At 45.3% G+C, this 21,631-nt stretch overlaps 1 protein-coding gene across 7 annotated transcripts in view; it reads right to left on the bottom strand.

Moving 5' to 3' along the window:
- Positions 1–21,631, bottom strand: part of Tmem8b (transmembrane protein 8B) — a 28,046-nt gene that overhangs the window by 1,654 nt on the left and 4,761 nt on the right. The window contains exons 2-11 of one of the 7 annotated variants that reach the window (XM_090330239.1): positions 20,601–20,790; positions 19,159–19,366; positions 12,654–12,787; positions 12,082–12,350; positions 11,205–11,530; positions 7,853–7,946; positions 7,567–7,690; positions 7,337–7,479; positions 7,049–7,227; positions 5,793–5,887 (exon numbers count right to left, since the gene is read on the bottom strand). In XM_090330239.1, the coding sequence (XP_090186365.1) occupies positions 5,813–5,887; positions 7,049–7,227; positions 7,337–7,479; positions 7,567–7,690; positions 7,853–7,946; positions 11,205–11,530; positions 12,082–12,350; positions 12,654–12,787; positions 19,159–19,366; positions 20,601–20,790 (1,742 nt within the window). In that variant the 3' untranslated portion in view covers positions 5,793–5,812. Of the gene's footprint in view, positions 1–5,792; positions 5,888–7,048; positions 7,228–7,336; positions 7,480–7,566; positions 7,691–7,852; positions 7,947–11,204; positions 11,531–12,081; positions 12,351–12,653; positions 12,788–13,779; positions 13,988–15,572; positions 15,628–17,624; positions 17,672–19,158; positions 19,367–20,600; positions 20,791–21,631 lie in introns of those variants that run through there. The other 6 variants (XM_090330238.1, XM_090330241.1, XM_090330242.1 and 3 more) reach the window with 6 other exon arrangements.

Raw genomic sequence — 21,631 nt, 5'->3', positions numbered from 1 at the left:
TTGCCATGTAGTATAGCAGGGTTGGGACAGGGTCTGCTATGCCTAGAAGCTTTCTTTATATTTTAGTGCTTTCTCTCAGCTAGTTGAGGGTTAATTTGTTTTCTTAATGCATCAATATTTTGGTCTTTTTCTAGCTTACCTACAGGACATTGGCTATTCTCTACCCCCAAGACTAGACATAAGTACAGGTCACTAGATCACTTTTAATATACATTTATGATTTGGATTTTCAAGCATTACTCTTACATTTCAGGCTTAACCGAGTACTTGTTCCATATGACTGACTTTCAAGTATATGGAAAGAAATGCCCAAAAATTTCTGGAAGAGGGACTTGTAATAGACCCTTCAATCTAAGATAAGAATACAGGCCAGGAGTTTGGCCTAGTGGTAGAGTGCTTGCCTAGCATGCATGAAGACCAGGGTTCAATACCACATAACATAGAATAAGCCAGAAGTGGGACCGGGAGTTTGGCCTGGTGGTAGAGTGCTTGCCTAGCATGCACAAAGACCCGGGTTCAATTCCTTGGTACCACATGCAAAGAAAAAACCTGGAAGTGGTGTTGAGGCTCAAGTGGTAGAGCTCTAACCTTGAGAAAGTCCAAGGGCAGTGCTCAGGCCCTGAGCTAAAGCCCAAGATTGGCAAAAAAAAAAAAAAAAAAAAAAAGAAAAGAAAAGAAAAAGCCAGAGTGGTTCTGTGGCTCTAGTAGCAGCGCTCTAGCCTTGAGAAAAGCCAAGGACAATATTCAGCCCCAGGACTGGCAAAAAAAAAAAAAAAAAGAATACAGAGCAGCAGAATAAAAGGCAAAGCTGAATCTCTAAGAATTAAGTACATATCTAGAGGGATAACAGACCTGACTTTCTTCTCAGAAATTGTCTGCACTTAAAAAAAAAAAAGTGGAAGGAATGGATCTCGTGTCTCTGCAGTAAGGGGTTTTAGAGAGATCTTCTCACTAATGTTCAGTGGCTGACTGTTTTCTTTAAAAAAAAAAAAAGTCAAAGCAATTGCTTAAGGTGGTAGAAAATCCAGATTAAGGTTATTGTTGATTTATGATAACCCCTCTGTACATCACCTAAATAATAACAATATAAAAAATTTTAAAGATTGCTGTGGGAGGGAATGGTTCCACTAAATCTTATGGGCTGATTTTTATATTGGTATTTTTTTTGCCACTCCTGGGACTAGAACTCAGAGCTTGAGCATTGTCCTTGGGCTTTCCTCAAGGCTAGCACTCTGCCACTTGAGCCACAGCACCACTTCCAGCTTTTTTCAGTGTATGTGATACTGAGGAATCAAACCCACAGCATTGTATATGCTAGGTAAGCACTCTACCACTAGGCCAAACTCCCAGCCCCTATATTGGTGTTTTTAAATTGGTATTCCTTTTATCAAAAGCAATAGAAGTATTAGAAATGAAAGGGGGGAAAAAGCTGTGGCTTACACCTATAATCCTAGCTACTTAAGAGATCTGAGGACTGTCGTTCAAAACCAGCCTGGGCAGGAAAGTCTATGAGACTCTTATCTCCAATATACTACCAAGAAATCCAGAATTAGAGCTGTGTCTCAAGTGATAAAGCCCTAGCCTTAAGCAAAAGCAGCTCAGGAACAGTTCCCAGGCCCTGAATTCAAATCCTAGAACTAACAAAGTTAATTAATTGGGAATTATAGGGCTGGGAGTTTGGCCTAGTGGTAGAGAGCTTGCTTAGCATGAACCAAGACTGGGGTTCGATTCCTCGGTACCACATACATAGAAAAAGCCAGAAGTGGTGCTGTGGTTCAAGTGGTAGAGCTCTAGCCTTCAGAAAGTCCAAGAACAGTGCTCAGGCCCTGAGTTTAAGCCCCAGGACTGACAAAATAAAAAAAAAGGAAATTAAAGATACTAAGACTAGAAACTAGATTCTTTCTGTTGTTGGTGGTGGTCATGTGGCTTGAACTCTGGACCCGGGCGCTGTCTCTGAGCTCTTCAGCTCAGAATTAGCACTCTCCCTCTTTGAACCACAGCATCACTTAGGTTTTCTGGTGGTTAATTGGAAATAAAAGTCTCACAGACTTTCCTTCCTGGGCTGGCTTTGAACCAGGATTTTCGGATCTCATCCTCCTGAGTAGCTAGGGTTACAGACATGAGCCATCACAGCCAGGTAATTCCAATCTAAATTGGTCACTTCCCCAGCTCTGAACACTATATCTGAGGTGATTATCTGGGACAAGCATAGGATCATTACCTTGGGCTGGGTACAGAGGCTCACAACTATTACCCAGCTGTTTAGTGGAAGAGATTGGAGGACCAAGGTTCAAGACCACATAAAAAGAGAACAAGAACCCATCTCATAGAAGCTAGGCATGGTAGTATGCATTTGTTATCTCAGTTACATAGAATGCCAACGATAAGAAGATCAAAACATCATAGACAGAAGGATCACAATCTGAGGCTGGCTGGGCAAACACGAGATTTTATGTGAAAATAAGTAAAGCAAAAGAAAGCTAGGTATATCTTATGTGATAGAGTGCCTGTCTAGCAAGCATGAGACTCTGCATTCAAACTTCCATACCTCCCCCAACTACAAAAAAATCCTTATGTGCAATTTTACATTTTTATTACTAAACAGTCCATCTAATGTTCAAAAATGGCATAACCGAATATCAAACAGGAAATGAAAGCATATTTAATCCATGCAAAGAGTGCAATATTTGCAGTCAGGATATAATGAAACTTACTATTGCTCTATTATTTTTGTTTCCTAATTATGTTTTCTGTTAAAAGCAGTTATGTGATTTTGCCAAGAGCCATGGAAAATTACCTATGATGACTGAGGAACCAAAAAAGTAATGAGAAAATAGGCTTGTAGCCAGTGTAGCAGCAATCACCAAGAAAAGCTGAATAGTCTCAGGATGTGGGCTCTACCTGGGTTCTAGGAATCTAATTACAGGACTCAAATACCATTAAGAAAGATCTGTGGATTAGAGTTGTGTCACTGAAGTGCTTTATATATTCTGGGATTTTTTTAAATTTTTGTTTTGTTTTAATTTTTGTTTAGTTTAGTTTTGCTGATTTTGTTTCTGTTTTGGTTTGGTGTTACCAGTGTTGTTTTTTGTTTGTTTGTTTGTTTTGCCAGTCCTGGGCTTGAGCTCAAGACCTGAGCACTGTCCTTGGACTTTCCTCAAGGCTAGTGTTCTATCCTGAGCCACCGCACCACTTCTGGCTTTTTCTATGTATGTGGTACCGAGGAATTGAACCTGGGTCTTCGTGCATGCTAGGCAGGCACTCTACCACTAGGCCAAACTCCCTGCCCAGTGTTACCAGTGTTTTTAAACTCAGGGCCTTGAACTTTTGAGACGGGCACTTTACCACTTAAGCAATGTCTCTAGCCCTTCTTTGCTTTAGTTATTTTTTCAGATAGGTTCTGGTGCTTTTGCGCAGGGCTGGCATTCGATCACGATCCTGCTACCTATGCTTCCTATGTAGCTGGGATTACAGGTATGCGCCCTCATTCCTGCTTCAACTGACTGTGGTTTGGCTCTATTTTATTATCTCCTGACTGGTTCTTATAAATTAGGGAGGGCTAGGATGTGGTTCGGTGACGGAGCACTAGTCTGGTATACATAAGACTCTGGGTTTGATCCCTAGCATCAAAATGAAAGGAGGAACTATGGTAAGAGTTTGAGCAGAGGCCAGGCACTAGTGGCTCACCTGTCATCCTAGCTACTCAAGAAGCTGAGATCTAAAGAACCTAGTTGGAAGCCAGCCCAAAATCTGATTCTTATTTCCAATTAACCAGGGAAAAAGGGGGTGGGGAGAAAGCTGACAGTGGAGGTGTGGCTCAAAGTGGTAGAGCACCAACTTTGAGTGAAAAAGCTAAGCAAGAGCATGAGGCTCTGAGTCTGGTAACACACACACACACACACACACACACACACACACACACACACATCTGAAGCACAGTGCAAGTGGCTCATACCTGGAATCTTAGCAATTCAGGAGGCTAAGATCTGAGGATAGAGCTTCAAAGCCAGCCCATGCAGGGAAGTCCATAAGACTTTCATCTCCAATTAACCACCAGAAAACCAGAAGTGGTACTGTGGTTCAAAGTGGTAGAGTGCTTGAGCAAATGAGCTCAGGGACAGTGCCCAGGCCCTAAGTTCAAACCCACAACCAACCAAAAGAAAAAAAAAGAGGAAAACTACTAAGTTGAAATCATGTATTTCTCTATAATACTTGAGGACTTTTGAAGAACTGAAGTTAGTTTAGAAATTACCAACCCATGTTCACTGACATGTATAACACAGTGATTACATGTGAGGAACCTGGAACCAAGCTGAGTATATAGACTCTTATCATACATGTTCTTAGGCAAAGAATTCAAATTTCAGTCATTTAAAAAATGAGGTTGGAGGCAAGGCTCAGGTGGTAGAGTGTTTGAGTCTTGTCTTAGCCAAAAACAAACAAAAGTGACGAGTAAAAGTGAAGCTGGGTATCAGTGGTTCACACCACTAGTTCTTGCTTCTTAGTAGGCTGAGACCTAGATAATCATGGTTTGAAGCCAGCCCTGGTAGAAAAGTCTATAAGACTTTGTCTCCAGTTAGCCAGCAAAATCCTGGACTGGAGGCATGGCTCAGTGCTTTGTGAGGAACAATGTAAAGGTCTGAGTTCAAGCTCCATTTTCTTGTCCCCAACATAAACACAAATAAAGGCAAGCTGGAGCTCAAGGCTATGAGTTTAAGTGGTGACACCAGCACACATACACACACAAAAATAATAATAAAAGCGACTACCTATATGAAAATGTGTTGAGAGGATTAAATTGGTAGTGTCTAACATAGCACCTATTTAATACGTATCACTTTGCTGCTATTATTAGCTAAACTATTTGGTTACGTACAAAATCAAATGTCAGGTGATAGCCTATTTGTCTATTTTTTTTGCCAGTCATGGGCTTGAGCTCAGGGCCTGAGCACTGTCTGTGAACTTTCTCAAGGCTATAGCTCTACCAATTGAACCTCAGCACTACTTCAGGCTTTTTTCTATGTTTGTGGTACCGAGGAATTGAACCTGAGTCTTCCTGCATGCTAGGCAAGCAATCTACCACTAGACCAAACTCCCAGCCCGTCTTTTTTTTTTTTTTAACATGTTATATGTGTAAATTTCTAAATTACTAGCCTGCTATCTGTTCCTATGCCCAAATATAAACTATTCTGAATTTTAAGACAGGAGAAAAAAAAAACAACCATCTTCTTCTGTCATGGTAGTGTCAACTGCAGTATCACCACTGGTTTCCTTAAATGGGCACTGCTGCGGAAATAAGTCTAACCTAAGGAAAGAACAGGAAGGAGGAGCAATGGAATCTTCCCCTGGAAAACTGGGTACCATCAGCTCTGTTCTGAATCACGTGGAAAAAGAACTAGAATTATAGCATAACTTTAGTCAAAGCCTCAGGACAGCAGCTCTTCATTATTTTCTTGCTTATTTGCCTTCCTTGCGAAAGAACAGATGCTGGGTGCAGTGGCTCGTGCCTGTAATTCTAAATACGTGGGAGGCAACAATTGGGAAGATCATAGTTCCAGGTCATTCCTTGAAAAGAAGTTCTTGAAACCGCCCCTCAACCAATAAAAAGCTAGATGCAATGATACAAGTCTGTCACACCAGCTATATGGGATACGTAAATAGGAGAGCTGTGTTTCAGGCCATCATAAAAAAAAAAGTGAAACTCTATTTGAAAAATAACAAAAGCAAAAAAAGGACTGGAAGTGAGACTCTGAATTTAAACCCCAGCACTGAAAAAAAAAAAGTAATCTTACTAATTGTGAGTTGCATTAGATCAGCCTTGAGCCAGGAGTAGGTTGGTGGAACAGCTGTTGCTAGAGGATTTGGTAAGCAGCAGTATAAAGGGCATCTGACGACAAAATAAATAAATAAATAAATAGTGTCTGATACAAAAATAGAATGAGGCACTATCAGGGCAGGCCTGCAGAGGGGCCCAGTCGAGCAAAACTGGAATGCGTTCTTACCCTGCCAAAAGAGCCATGGTGTCTCTAGAGACTTGGTTATAAGCCTATTCTGTCTCATTCGTGAATGAGCACTCAGGAGCATGCTATGACCTTTACTTTCAGCACAGTTGTCCCCTACTTTTCTCCCAAGGAAATGCAGATGAATTTTTGTGATATCATTATTGCCCAGAAATCAGGAGAGTGTGAATCTCTCTAAGATTTATTTTTTTAGGGCTCATAGATAGGCACTGTGTCACAAGATGCCAAAAATCCACAGATGAGATAACAAGATCCCTAGATGCAGAATTTTGGCAGAAAAAAATACTCAGGGGTGAAGTCCAGCAGATCCTCTTCTCTGCCTTTCCTGACAGTATCTGAGACTTCTGCTTAGAACAGGAATCTTTCCAGTTATGAAGAAAAGAATTGTGGAGCTTCTGTAATGGAATGGAGGGCTTTAAAATACTGTCTTTTCCCCTAATGCCTCAGGACTCTGAGAGCCAGACTTTTCCTACCTCAACTGTCGATACAGAGATTCCCTCTACCTACGAGGCCTTGCCATGGTTAATTAAGGAGGTCATGGTGGCTGGTGGGGTGGGAGGGGCAGGCTTTTAGCCCAGTGAACACTCTAAAGAGTAGAAATCCCCAGTATAGTAGAAGCCATGGCAGAGAGTAGCTAGCCCTTCACACCACACAAGAACAGGAAGAAGGCAGAGGCCCATGCCTGTCTGCATTCCACACAGGGGGGTCAAGGTGAAGGAAGGCAGACACACTTTCACATCCCGGGACAGTTCTTAGCCAAGGTGTTTTCAGTCAAGGTGTCTGTCCTTCACCCTCCAGAGGCAGGGTGTGGAGTGGCTGGATCCACACACTGGTTAGTTATGGTAAGTGGCAAACTGCTTTGGTCATCAACTCAAAGTACCTTGCAAAAAGGAAAGCAGTGCTAGGGAGACCTGGTGAAGACAGAGGTCCCCGCCCCGTGGAGAAGGGGTGGAAATTCAGAACCCCCCCCCCCCCCACACACACACACCAGCGCTGCCAGCCTGACCACCCGCTGACCACCCGCATACCGTGGAGAAGAACATCGTGAAGGCGTAGACAGCCGCTTCCAGCACGTACCGACTCCGGATGGCCAGGACCACGGGTGGCAAGAACATGAGGTTGCTGAGGCAGAGCAAGAGCGTGGACAGCAGCTGGAATCCATAGGTGAGCGCGTCCGCGCTGTCGGTGCAGCCCCAGCCCCGCCACCCTGCGTGTGGGGAGGGCGAGGAGTGGAAGCGGAAGGAAGGCAGCCATGGGCTCGGCCCCCACCCCACCCCGGGCCCGGCCCTGGAGCCCAGGCAGCCCGGCACGCTCACCAGCCTTGCACTCGCAGGCCGCGTACAGGTAGTTGTGCGTGCGCAGCAGCTTGCACTGGCCGTAGGGCCCGCAGTCGTCCACGCACGGGGACAGGAAGGTGCGCAGCCGCACTTCAGCCGTTGCGTTGCGGCACCGCACAAACCTGCGAGTGTGTGCACACACACTAACCATCACCTTGTGCGCATGTGCCACACCCACCCATCCCTGAACCAGCCTGGCCATCTCTTACCGAGGCCCCGCCCCGCATAGAGAGCGGAGGGTCAGGAACCAAGTCCCTGTCTGTGGGAATGGGATTCGAAGCCTGGCCACTCTGGAGGTGGCACTGACGGAGAGCAGGAAGCCGGCTAGAGACTCTGAAGGGAGAAGAGAGGATCCTCCATCAGCATGGAGTACCCAAGCACCCAAGCACCTTCACCCACCCACCTTTACTTCCCAGAGGCCCTAAGGCGGCCTGCCTCCATCCCCTGCCCTGTGGAAACTTCTGGCCTCCTCTCCTTCCCTGTTCCTCACCCCACCTTTGGAACAGGTCACTGCAGCATCACCCAGGCTCAAGGGCACCTCGTGGGTCAAGCATCCGAACACTGTCACATTTTCTTGATGCAGGGAACTCTGGGGAAAACAGGTGTGGACAGCCTTGTGTTAGACTGCTTCCGGACCCATCACACATCTCCATCTGTCAGCCCCTCAGCTCTCACTGGAAAGCTTATTCCCCCACCTCTAAGGCATCCCACACACGCCAAAGCTGCTCTGCTCTGCTCTGCTCTCTTGCCTTGGTTCTCAGAAAGCATCAGCTCCTCCACAGCAGGGATCTTTCACAGAAGACTGATGAAAGGGTTCCCTTCAAAAGGCAGCACACCCTCTTTTCTTCTATCCCATCTAGTTTATTGGGGGACAGGGCAGCTGTGCCAGAGGTTGAACTAGTTGTGGACCAAGGCAATTTAAGGTTCTCTGTCATCTTGCCTTGAGGCTCACTTCTCAGGTAGAGCAATCCTGAATTCTGAATGGTGCTAATGGAATGCCAGAGGGATCAAATGTAGCAAGCTAGTTGGGATTCAAAGAAGTCTGATCTTCTGCCTGATCCTGACACACCCCTGAGTAAATGCAAGCATACAAGTAACAGAATATCATAATCTCACCTGATTCAAGAAGGGTTTAGGGCAGCTTATGAAACACAGAGAACTGAATAAGCATAGACCATGAAAAAAATATTTAAGTCTGAAAAAGGAAAGTAAATGTATCCCTGGAAGTGAGCCATATGTTTGATACCGACTTGTAAGTAAAGAAAGCAGCATGGTAAGTTTCCATATTTGTACATGTATAAGATAAAAGTTAATCAGTCCTTAAGGTTCGGGGAGCTCAAGCTATCTAGCTCCTTGGGCAGCAGAGATGAGAGAGGCAGCTGGCACCTGTCTTTCCAGCAACAGGAAAGGACAGGTAGGATGATCACAGCCCAGGTCACCCAGAGAAGCACAGGCAGAGACTGGGGGCATGGCTAAAGTGGCAAAGACCTTGCATAACAAGCAAGAGGGCCTGAGTTCAATCCTCAGAGAAGCAATACATCCAGAGAAATGTTCACCAAAGAAGCTGTGTGTTGTCATGCTTCCTTGTCCTTAATCCTAAAAGTGAGTTTCTTACAACCTGCCTATCATTCTCCCAGAGTAATATGCTCAAGTGTATTATTCATTGAAAGTCATTTTAGGGAAGCGAGAGTTGAGAAAAATGTAGAGGGAAACAAAGTAGAAATGCTGATATACCTTTCCAAATACATTAAGCAGGCTGTAAAAATGCATACAAATGGACAAATGGAAGCAGATGCTCATTACAATGAGTGGACAGGAATGAAGAGGGAGAGGGTAAAGAGCTGTGGTAGCTTGGGAAGGAATCTGGACTATTCTTCTCGAGATACTCAGGAAAAAGAACAATATGGTGAGGTTGATCTGAGAAGGACTCTAAAAGTTACAGGTCAAATCAAGATCTCTGTCTTTGCCCCCCAGTAGGGCAGTAAGCAAATATAAATAATACAATCTTAGCCAGAAACAGAGTCAGAGAGAAAGAATATGGATATAAGGCATATCTTCTGGCTGAAGAACCAACTCTGTTCTAGAAAGTTCTTGACCATGTTCCATAAATACACAGACACACACACACACACACACACACACCACATCAAGCTATAGTACAATCCTCCAGTTGCCTAATGGGGAGATGTCTCTGGCCTCAGAGATAAGGGATAATATACTTGGCTAGGGGTTAGTACATAAATTATTGGATCAAAGCCTAAAGGAGATTATCAAAGCAGATAATTTCCAAGGGCCTACCACAGGGTTCTGCCCTCATCCTAGTCTTAATGACTCAGACATGAAGAAGCACAGACTTCATAAGTATATGAGTTACACAACGTGGACAAGGCCCACAGCTCTAACCAATCTCAGGCAATGCCCAAAGTATAGACATAAATTTTTCTATTCAGGTTAAAACTCACTGTGAAAACACATAACAGGAATTGGCAGCAGTTCACAATCTCAGGGGACCAAATGTATATGCCCCTGGATTACAGCTAGCTAAACAAAGCCATTAACATGGAGAAGAGCTGTGAGGCAGCATGCCAAAAAGGTGAATAGTTTGGTTAGGAGAATGTTTTCCTCTGTGTCCGAAGTTTTTATATGATTTTGTTACTTTTATTATAGAAATTAGTATATACAACTGATCTAAAAAAAAAGAAAGTAAGCCTTGAGAAAGTCCAAGGACAGTGCTCAGGCCCTGAGCTCAAGCCCAGGACTGGCAAAAAAAAAAAAAAAGTAAAAAGATAAAGACTGGCCCAGATGATCTGATGATAAGATACAGCAAATCACAGATCACTTGGTCTAACCGTACAAATGCAAGGATTGCCTGCCACTCTTGTCAGATTACCTCAGATCATCTACTCCAGATAGACAATGACCAAAAGTATGACCAGAAGAGGTAGTGACAGATGGGGGGCATTCTGAACACTAGAGCCCCAAGATACCAAGGTTAATGTTTTAGCTTTGGAGAGGTAGGGATGATGTATCTGAAAGGCTGTTGGAGGAAGGCTGGACACAGTGGTACATGCCTGTAATCTCAGCATTTGGGAGGCAGGGGGAGAAGGACTACCAGGTCTTGACCAAACCTAGGCTACATAGAGAGACCCTGTCTCAAAAAGCAAATAAAGATTGATACCAGCTGCACACCAGTGGCTCATGTCTATAATCCTAGCTAATCAGGAGGGTGAGATCTGAGGATCATGATTCAAAGCCAGGCAAGGCATGAAAGTCTGTAAGACTCTTATCTCCAATTAACCACCAGAAAACTAAAAGTGGCGCTATGGCTCAAGTGGTAAAGCACTAGCCTTGAGTTGGAGAGCTCAGGGACAGTGCACGGGCCCAAAGTTCAAGCCCCCCAAAAAATGTTAATTATTTTTAAAGAAGAGGATTTATTAGACATAAATCAGTGGGTAAAAGTTTATGGAAGCAGACAATGGCACTTCAAAAATACCATTAGCAATATCAGCAATAGGAACTGTCCAAATACAAACTTGATGGCCTCATGGAGTAATGACCCCTTATTGCAGAAGAGAGACAAGAAAAAGTGAGCAACCACCCCTAAGAGAAGCCTTCCCATGTGGTCAGTCGACAAACCCTGGAACACCAAGGCCACTCTGAATTGCTCTGAATGGCGCCATTCCACTCACAGCAAGCACTCCGTATGCTTATCCACCAAAACTGGGCTGAGACAAACGGAGAGGAACCACCTAGACAGGATTCCTGGAGGAGATAAGACCCCTCGTGCCCTGACATCTTCTCCGTGAGGCTCCCCCACAAGGCAAGCACCCCACTCTTCACAGAGTACCTCATTGAGCTGGAGCTCCAGGCTGAGGACGCCTCCGCTGTCGAGCACTGGCAGCAGCCGCAGGGCGAACACAGCGGGGCGCGCGGGTGGAAGAGTCACGGTGGGGCCGAAGAAGATGTAGAAGTGGACAGAGAAGGTGTCTAGCTCATTGCGTAGAGTCGGGCGCACCGGCCAGCAGTGTTCTGATGGAGATGTGGTCCCAGGTCCCTCCACAGGGGGCCCCAGGGATGGCAGCTCCAGGGGCAGTTGCTGGTTGCCCAGAGACTGAGGCATGTTCATGGCAGCTCCAGGGACCAGGGCTCGGGACAGGCTGGGCTGTGGGCATGCTGTGAAGCAGAGGAAACCAGAACAAAGTGAGATGGGATACAACAACGTGCAGAGAGCAAGAACTCATGTGCCATGTTCCTTGGGAACGCGGGGCATCTAGGGTCGCAGGATAAGGTACAAGGGTTTCCTCATGTCCCCAACTAATAGCATGTCATACTGGAAGAAATCAGGATCACATGTCCCTCCTGAAGGGCAGTGACAATGCTGGCGAAACAGATAAAACTAACTGTGACAGACTGTCTCATGGATTCCCAGGGGTTTTAGCAAGGACTGTATCCAAAGGTCCTGGATACTACCCCTAACTACCCCAGGAAACAGAGAGATTAAATCAAGAAAAATATGCACAATACAGATGCAGTGTATACAGGGGGTGGAGTGGGAGGTGGATAATGAGAGCTTCTCTCATTAGAGTCAGACTTGGAACTGTAAGAGGGGGGACTTCCCCCCTCCAGGGGGGCCTGGAGGGAAATAGCAGAGGGTCTCCTGGCTCACCTCCCAGCTACAGACATCTGCACAGTCTAGGTGACTAGGGAAGTGGAAGGGTTCTGACCTTGCAACCGCACCACCAGCTGGAAGCGGATAGTCCTGCTAGGGCCATGGGATGGCGCCTCCACACGCACATAGACCCAGTGCCCCCAGGGAGGCAGTGCCAGCTCCAGCTGGCATACTGAGGAACCGCCACAGGCCACAGAGCTTGAGTTGTGCAGAGGTGGGGCCTTGGGACGTAGACGCAGTGTCAGAGGACAGGCAGACACCCCTCGGCTCCCGACACACACCAGCTGTGCTGAAACCCTGTAGGTAAAGCTGGGCACAAAGACCCTGGGGCCAAGGAGAGGTTGGGGGCAAGAAAGGGTAGAGAAATGAGAAGGATACCATAGAGAAGAAAACAAAAGGAAGAAGGAACAGAGAAGGGCTAGAGGACATAGAGGAACATGGGGCCTTTTCAGGTCTTTTCTATGTTGGGAATCCAACCCACCCGAGGGCTCTGGATCACCCAAGAAACTCAATTTGACTGCAGAGAGAGCAGAACCAGGCAGGTGGCTAAGAAGCCAAAAGAGACCCTTACCAGCTGTTTACAAACAGAGGAGCCAGATTTGCGGTGGTGGGTGGGGTTCAACTTACTTGTACAGAGCTGAGTGATTGTGGAGAGAAAGCGTTTGCTCTGAGGGGCGGCCAGGAACCAACACAGCAACATCCAGCAAGCGCCGGATGATCAGCTGTGGCTGGAGAAGGTACTGACATTCATCCTGGAGACCCTGAGACAAAAGCAAGGGTGGCAGGAGGTCGGAGGACAGTGAGGGTGCTACTACACCAGGGATGAATCCAGAAGAAAGCTCTCTGGCCTCTTCTAATCCCAGGACTTGGACTATGGTCTCTGAGTTCTGAGCAGTCCTTCTGATCATCTCCACCCACCTGGGTCTGCAAGATCTGCTGGGATCCTCAGTACCGGATGACCAGACCCAGATGACCATCAAGCCCTGCTCATCATACTCGACCTACGGAGCCTGTCTGGCCAGCCCTACACCAAATTAATCTCTAATCCCCCACCAGAACACTGGCTTTATTGTGGACACTGGAAAGCCCCTTCATGACCTCTAGTACAGCTCTTCCAACCACTAGCTAATCTGAGTCCTCGTCTTGATTCCTCACCTTGCCCCTTCCCATGTATTTGTCTAGCCTCTGTTCCAACACACCAGCTACTAATTGGCTCTCAGGCAACTGCCAGATGATTAGCAACTTGCAAATAAGAACGCTGTCTTATTTTATTTTTGTTCCTCCTGATACAAGCCTAACATAGTATGTACAACTCACAATGACTGTTTGCCAAATAAATGAATCAATAATGATTCAGTCCAGCCGAGAATTATTCTGTACCTTGTGAAGTCGTTTTTACTGTCATCTTTACTCCCCTCCCACTACTCTGCCCTTCATGTCCACAGATACAGCTTGTGCCTCCGCTGCACACTATGGCTTCTGCCAGTAGAGGACAACTTCACATCTTTTGTTTTCTCTCCATTTCCCTGGCCCCTTCTGATCTGTTAGGCTGCTACTGCCTCCAGCCTACAGAGACTCATCATTCTTCCTTGAGCACAATTCCTTTTGTTATCATTCCTGTATCATTGTATTTGCAGCCAAAGAAGTCCCATGAAACTTACAGTCAGGGGCACCAGGAACTAATTAGGTTTTCTAACTTTTTGGACAAAATAACCTTTTCCTGGCCCAATATAAATTAGGGGGTATGACTCACTTTTGTTGTTATTCTTCGCAAGATATAATATCCAAGCCTTGTTCTGGGACAAAAGCTCCAAGCCCTGACATCCCACTGCATTCCATGCCAAGAACAACCAGCCCACAGCACTGACTTCCAGCAAAGCTCTAGGAGGTTGGAAGGAGGCTTTGACAGAGTCCAGGCCAGAAGCTCTCCTTGCCATCTGTGTGGAATTTTTCTGCCTTTTCATCAAGGCATCCTCAATGCTTTAGTACACCACGTAGCATAGAGTGGGAGTGGCTGATGATATAGATGGTATATGATGGTACAGATCCTTCAGTGAGCCCTTGAACCAATGGAGATGCTCAGAAATTTCTCTTTGATACCCAACACAGATGTCCCTCATCTTTGGTGGCAACCCCTAAGGATCAGAACTATTCCCACAATGCATGTCAGTGACACCCCCCCCATCTCCTAAGTCAGAACTGTAAAATAATCACAGTAAATAAGTCCCAAGGGTAGAAATTCATGCTTAGAAGATGACCTATTTCCTTGTCAGACAGTTCAGAGGAAAAAAAAACCACTACTCTGTATTTTGGTTTTGGCTGGTTTCAGTAAAAGATCAGGACATGTGACCTCTCTGACAAACGTGTGCTCCTATCTTCAACTGTACAATACACACAGCCAGCCCCCTCAATATGGAGGGAGGACCAGGGAAGTGAAGAAGTGCAGTGAGGGTGGTGGAGCTGAGAAAAGTAAATAGAAATCAGGTCTTTAAGAGCCACTAACACAGAATCCAAACTGAGTGTACACTCTGAAAGATCCTGAAATGGAGAGCCAAGGTAAATAGATTCTGGACATCTCATATGGGTGGGCTGAGTTTCTTTAAAAAGTGTCAGGGCCTGGGTAGGGCCTGAAAAATAAAAGATGCCCCCAAAATACTTAGTCTCCTCTCTGTGAATCACCTAGTACCCAACAAGCCCACAGTTAGCAGCAAGGAAGGTGCTGAAAATGGAAAGACCGTATGGGACAGGAGTGGAAGCAGGAAGATCATTTAGGAGGTTACTGTGGTGGCCCAGGAGAAAGCTGAAGAAATATGTGCTGAAAGTGGAAGGAGAGAGGAGCAGCCACATTTGGGGTATGCTTTAGACTTTCTCTTTAGAGACTGGTTGTAGGGAAATAACATGATAATAGGAATCAAGGATGACACCTAAATTTGAGGCTTGAACAGCTTGGTGGATGATAATGACATTTACTAGAAGAAGAGAATTAGAGAAAGAAGCTTAGACTAGAGGAAGTAAAATGAGAATCAGATTTTTTTAACTTAGTTATTTGATTTGCAAATACCAAGCTTGGGACATTTCTTAGACAGTCAATTGGCGATAACAAATAAGCAGAAAGTTTGGATAGAAAGTTTGAGACTGAATGAAATTAGGCCTAGTTGACTACTCTGAGAAGGCATTAACTCACAGACAGTATTTAAAACCAGTTGTGCTAGACACAACAAGAGATTGGAAAAACACAGAGGAATTTTTCCAGGACCTAATATCACCATAATAGATAAAGACAGAGAAGAGGATAATAGGTAAAAGAGAGGCAAGATATGATACACTATCACAAAAGACAAGAGGATAAAGGTCAAGAAGTGAAAATTAATATAAAGATCTGGCTGGGCAGGGGACATTGTTCAAGTGATAGAATATTTGCCTAGTAAGAATGAGACCCTGGGTTCAATTCCCAGTACCAAATAAATGAATTTTAAAAGCCAGTTACTAGATAACTCTGGGGAGAGGAATTGGGAACTGGAAGGAGAAGGGAAGAGGAAGACTTACTTTTTACTGCATGCCTTTTGTACCTTTCGAATGTTGTACCAGGTGCATATATTACCTATTTGAAATATAAATAAAATAACTTAGGAGGAGGAAAAGCAGAAGAGGCACTGTTAGCAGATTTTAACCACTTCAGCTTCATTACCATTGACTCATGCTTGGTCCTAGTTAACAGACTGAATACAGTCCAGTCTTCTATACCATCTGCTTCTTTGCTTTCCTTCCAAACATTTTCACCATTTTACCTGCTTTATTTACATTCAAATCTTAGACTGGAAAGAAGAAGCCTTCGAGGAGAACCTGTGCCCAGCCATCTGGGTGCCAGCTGGTATTCACAACCCAACAGCCAGTCACTCAAGGATGGCTGGCAACCGGGAACTATCCAATGAACACATGTTCTAAGAGGCAGGAAAGGAAATGGAGGATGGGAGGATAAGAAAGAAGCAGTTGATAGGAAAGAAGGGACAAGAACAAGAGGATAAATGGGATCAGTTTGAGACACTATGAGTTTGAAGAGGTGACAAAAGAGGCAAAAATCTGCCAAGCCCTACCATGTACTATGCTCTGTGCTGAATGCTAGGAATATGTAGTGAATAACGCAGACATGGATTGGAGTTCCGGGGATTGGCCCAGACCAAGAAAGTTGCTTCCTCTTTATAGTCTTCCCAGGCTATTTGTGTCTGGACAGTTCAAATTTCAAGGCCTTTCATGACCTGGGTACTGTTCATTCCAACTCCTTTACTACCTAACATATATCAATCCAGTTCTGCATTCTGAGCTTTAGCTACTCTCACCTCGTAACATACCTTTCCCTGTGACCCTTATGCCTTACCTCCTAAACAAGCTGATTAGCCATCTCTTGATTGTCCTCTTCAAATACCCTGTATACAACTTATTCACTTCAGCTTTTTCTAGCACCCAACCTGGGAACTAGTGCAAAATAGGTACTAAAAGACAAAAGGCTAAGGGAATATCTGAGTTCATCCCCCAAACTGAGAAGTTTCCCAGAAACCAAACTCTTTTTTTTTTTTTTGCCAGTCCTAGGGACTGAACTCAGGGCCTGAATGCTGTCTTTGGGCTTTCTTCAAGGCCAGTCACTTGAGCCACAGCAGCACTTCTGGCTTTACTACATATGTGGTACTGAGGTATCGAACCCAGGTCTTCATGCATTCTAGGCAAGCACTCTACCACTAGGCTGAACTCCTGCCCACCCCCAGACTCTTGGACTTCTTCATACCCTGGAACCCATATAACTTCTTTTTTTTTTTTTTTGCCAGTCCTGGGCCATGAACTCAGGGCCTGAGCACTGTCCTTGGACTTTCTCAAGGCTAGAGCTCTACCACTTGAGTCTCAGCACCACTTCTGGCTTTTTTTCTATGTATGTGGTACCAAGAAATTGAACCTGGGGCCTCGTGCATGCTAGGCAAGCATTCTACCACTAGGCTGAACTCCTGCCCACCCCCAAACTCTTTTCTTATCATTGGACTTCTTCATACCCTTTCAAGGCTATCCTGGAACCCATGTAACTTCTTATGTTTTCAAACCTCACAGGAAAGTATGACTATGATTCACAGAAGATACAAGTGGACAAGATGAAGAAATGTCCTGAACAATGAACCTGTAGGTTTGAATGTGGGAAACTGGCCAGCATCTGGAGACCTTAAGAATCCTTACATGCTCACATCAGATTCCAGAAGGTAACCAAATTCTTAGAGAAGCCATACACAAGATCCTTGCCCCAATCAGTCAGCCTCTAGAACAAGTCTACGTGATATCCAGACCTGCTGCCACTCACGGACAAGATAGAACTGTGTCCTCTTCTCCCTGTCTCGCCACGTCCCAGGGAGCAATACTGGCAGAGGCACTAGTTGCAGTATCAAGTACAATAGGCCTCACTTGCTATGCCCAGATGCAAGTAGGCATGTCAGACCTTGTTCTTTTCTTGCTAACTCCCTTCTGTCTGGGCACTTCAAATCATGCTCTGAGCTTTAGGGCTACCTCTGATTTCTCATTGTCTCAATCTGGCAGCCTAGGCTGTACGTACTTCTTGCTTACCTAGAAAGACTATGACTAAATGGAGATGGGCTGAAGGATTCTCTGTCAGGTCTCACAAAGTACATCAAGGATCAGGGGCAGAACCTTTGAAACTTGGCCAAAGACCTATGAAGAGATTCATTGCAGTAGATGAACACTTAGTTCTAATGCAAGTCAAAGCCTCCCTATAACCTAGACCTGCTTCCAAGTAAGCTCCCAGCATATCTCATTCAGAGGACTGCCGGGCTTTGTTATACATTACTCTCAAGACATGCAGTTTAAGCTGGGCACCGGTGACTCATACCTGTAATCCTAGCTACTCAAGAGACTGAGATCTGACGATCATGATTCAAGGCCAGACTGGGCAGAAAAGTCCCCATGAGACTCATCTCCAATTAGCAACTCAAAACCTCTAAATGGAGCTATGGCTCAAAGAGGTAGAGTGCTAGCTTTGAGCAAAAGAGCTCAGGGACAGCACCTAGGCCCTGAGCTCAATCCCCACAACTGACCAAAAAAAAAAAAAAAAAAAGCAAGCCTATCCCTGAGGTTACCTCAGCCCTCATTTATATCTCTACCAACTGTAGGGCCAAAGAATTGGTTTCTCTGTGATTTTCAGCTCATTATTAATACCTGCTTTGAACACTGGGCTCCAACAAAAGAAGATGAGTCTGTCACAAACAGTCCCATACTTCAAGGGACTCTTCAAAGATATATTTGAATTCAATTTCCACCTGGTAGGAAATTTCTGCCCCTTTCAATTCTCAATGCCCAAAACCCACTACCTTCTTACTCTATAATGTCCTGTTCTTTCAGCCTTATTCTGCTCATGCTCCATCCCTTTACCCTCAGGGCCCACATATATGGCCACCTCATCGCATCCTCCCTCTCTTCAGTGAACCAGAGAAGGGAGCTTACAGGAGGAAGTCAAACCTATATAATATACAATAGTAACAGGAAAATATTTGGCATTTCCTGTCCTCTAAACCATAATAAGCACCTTGACCCCTGAACCTGTCTTTTATAGACTTCAGCAGTCTTTGCTCTTTGAGTTTAGTGCTGATATTCAAAAAAAGAAGGCAACAATCAGAAAGGACATCAGCTGCCTACAGCTTCCTATTAACAGGCATTCCAGAGTTGAAGGAACTGTCTGAAACTATTGACAGAAAAAGAATACACTTCCACATGGATAAGACTGGGCTGTAGCCTGTAATTATTAATCAAAATGTAGAATCAGACCAGTTCTGGGCCTGTGCAGAAGATTCAACCAATCCCTGGTTAGTTTCTAACCACCTAAAGTAACCCCGGTGCCCTCCAGCAGGGCGGGATACTCCTTTCCAGTGCCAGAGCCTGATTCTAGACTCTGGTTCTCCTCTGGTTCCAAGGCTGTCCACTGCGGACCATTCACCAGGTGACTTGCTGAGCTCAACCCTGCCCCACCCAGGCATTCTTATAATGTTGCCCGCCCTGGTACTGATATACCAGGTAACCTGTGCAAGAAATCCAGCAGATGGAGAAGCAGCTTTGACCCCTCCTGCCCCACACAGCATTAACCTACCTTGACAGAGATGTGACCATGGGCCTGAGGAAGGTGGGCAGCCAAGAACCAGTCCCCAGGTAAAGGGCTGCTGACATTAAAGATGCCTGAGGTGCGGTTGGGCAGTGTCCAACTGAGGGTCAGTGAGAAAACCCCGGGCACAGCTGTGTCCCCTGGGAAGTGTGTGTGCAGGGGATTGATGACTGGGGGAGCTCCTGACCGGAAATACCTGGGAGACAAGAATTAGGAGAAGAGGAAAACAGGCAGTAGGATGGGAGAATTGTTACTCAACAGTAGTAAAATAAGTCAAGTAATCCTAGCTACTCAGAAGGCTGAAATGTGAGGATCAAAGTTTGAAGCCAACTCAGACAGAAAAATCTGCAATACTCTTCTCTCCAATTAACCAGCAAAAATTTGGAAATAGGGTGCGGTTCAAGGGGTAGAACACAAACCTAGAGTGGAAAAAGTTGAGAGCTTAAAGCCTTAGTACTGGCATACATACACATTAAAAAAAAAAAAAAAAAAAAAAAAAGGTGGGCACAGTGGCTCGCGCCCGTAATCCTAACTACTCAGGAGGCTGAGATCTGAGGACCAACATTCAAAGTCAGCCCAGGCACAAAAAGACCTGAGACTCTTATCTCCAATTAACCTCTAGAAAACAAGAAGTGGGGCTTGGCTCAAGGGTAGGGCAGTAGCCTTGAGCTGAAGAGCTCAGGGACAGTGCCCAGGCTGAGTACAAGCCCCATGACCCACAAAAAAAAAAAAAAAAATCCAGAAGAGTCAAGAGGTTAGCTCAGACATATTGTTAAACAGTGGTCAGGAAGTGGTCATAGGACAGAAGTCATGGTCCCACTCTGTTCTCAGTCACATTTCATGCCAATTAAACAAGTAAGGGTCAAAGTTGGGGTCAGAAGATAGAGGGCCGGGAGTTTGGCCTAGTGGTAGAGTGCTTGCCTAGCGTGCACAAAGACCCAGGTTCCATTCCCCGGTACCACATACATAGAAAAAAGCCAGAAATGGTGCTGAGGCTCAAGTGGTAGAGCTCTAGCCTTGAGAAAGTCCAAGGATAGTGTTCAGGCCCTAAGCTCAAGCCTAGGACTGGAAGAAAAAAAAAAAAAGAAGAAGAAGATAGAAGATAGATAGATAGATAGATAGATCGATCGATCCAGATATTGATAGATATATAATGCCACAATTTAGTTTTGGTGTTTATTTTTTGCCAGTCCTGGAGCTTGAACTCAGGGACTGTCCTTGGGCTTTCTCAAGGCTAGAGCTCTACCACTTGAGCCATAGCACCAATTCCGGCTTTTTTCTATGTATGTGGTATCGAGGAATCAAACCCGGGTCTTCAAGCATGCTAGGCAAGCACTCTACCACTAGGCCAAATTCCCAGCCCCCCATAATTCAATTTTGAAAGTGGCTGGGATTAGAAATGGGGCTAGACAGGTAACTTAGACACTCACACAGTCACACTTTGGTCTGGGCAGTGGTCCCCAAAGGTCCCCCCCTGCTCCTTAAAGATGATGAGGTTCCAAACTGCCAGGAACGTGTCCTCTGGAACATGGAAGTGGAAGAGCTCAGTGCTGGCAAAGGAGCGGAAAGGACTCAGCTTTCGAGGTGAGCAGGTGGAGTAATCCGTCAGGAAAAGGCCTCCTGGGACGCAGGAGAAAGAGGAAGAAGGGCAGGACAGAGGGCATTTCATTAGGCACCAGGAATGCCAATCTCCCAACAGCATGAATTCACAGCACTCCTCTACAAGCCAGCAACTTGGTCTAATGCTGCCCTAGGCATAGCTTAGTCCTTAGTGAGACTGTTTAAAAAAACAACAACAACAAAAAATAATAACAGGGCCAGGAGTTTGGCCTAATGGTAGAGTACTTGCCTAGCATGCATGAAGACCTGCGTTTGATTCTATGTATGTACCACATACATTGAAAAAGCTGGAAGTGGTGCTGTGGCTCAAATGATAGAGCACTAGCCTTGAAAAAGCCCAAGGATAGTGCTCAGGCCCTGAGTTCAAGCCCCAGGACTGGCAACAAAACAAAAAAAAACTAAACTGGTCCTACAGATATGGTAACTGAGGCAGAAACCTAGACTAAACTGAGAAATCAAAGCCAAGACCTTGGGGCTGGGAGTTTGGGAGTGGTAGAGTGCTTGCCTAGCAATTCCACTTAAGTTGGCCCTTCACTTAAGTGCTATTGTTCTCTTATTGTCAAGCCTAACAGAAACAAAGGAGAGTTGTGTGTGTGTGTGTGTGTGTGTGTGTGTGTGTGTGTGTGTGTTGGCATGGGCCCTTAAGCCATTGGACAGGCTAGAACTCCACCTGTGGAGCCTGGAAAGTAACATAGAACTGTGTAACTTCCTTGTTTATTTTCTCCCCTTTATGTTCCTGGGTGGTCAGAAGCAGTTTAAACACACACACACACACACACACACACACACACACTCAGAAACTTAACAAGAGCTGTCTGTATACTGACTTAGGCCAGGAGAG

The sequence above is a fragment of the Megascapheus bottae genome, chromosome 3, assembly GCF_031878675.1.
Source record: "Megascapheus bottae isolate mThoBot1 chromosome 3, mThoBot2.hap1, whole genome shotgun sequence".
NCBI classification, from domain to species: Eukaryota; Metazoa; Chordata; class Mammalia; order Rodentia; family Geomyidae; genus Megascapheus; species Megascapheus bottae.
This window is presented reverse-complemented; position numbering and strand designations above follow the sequence as displayed.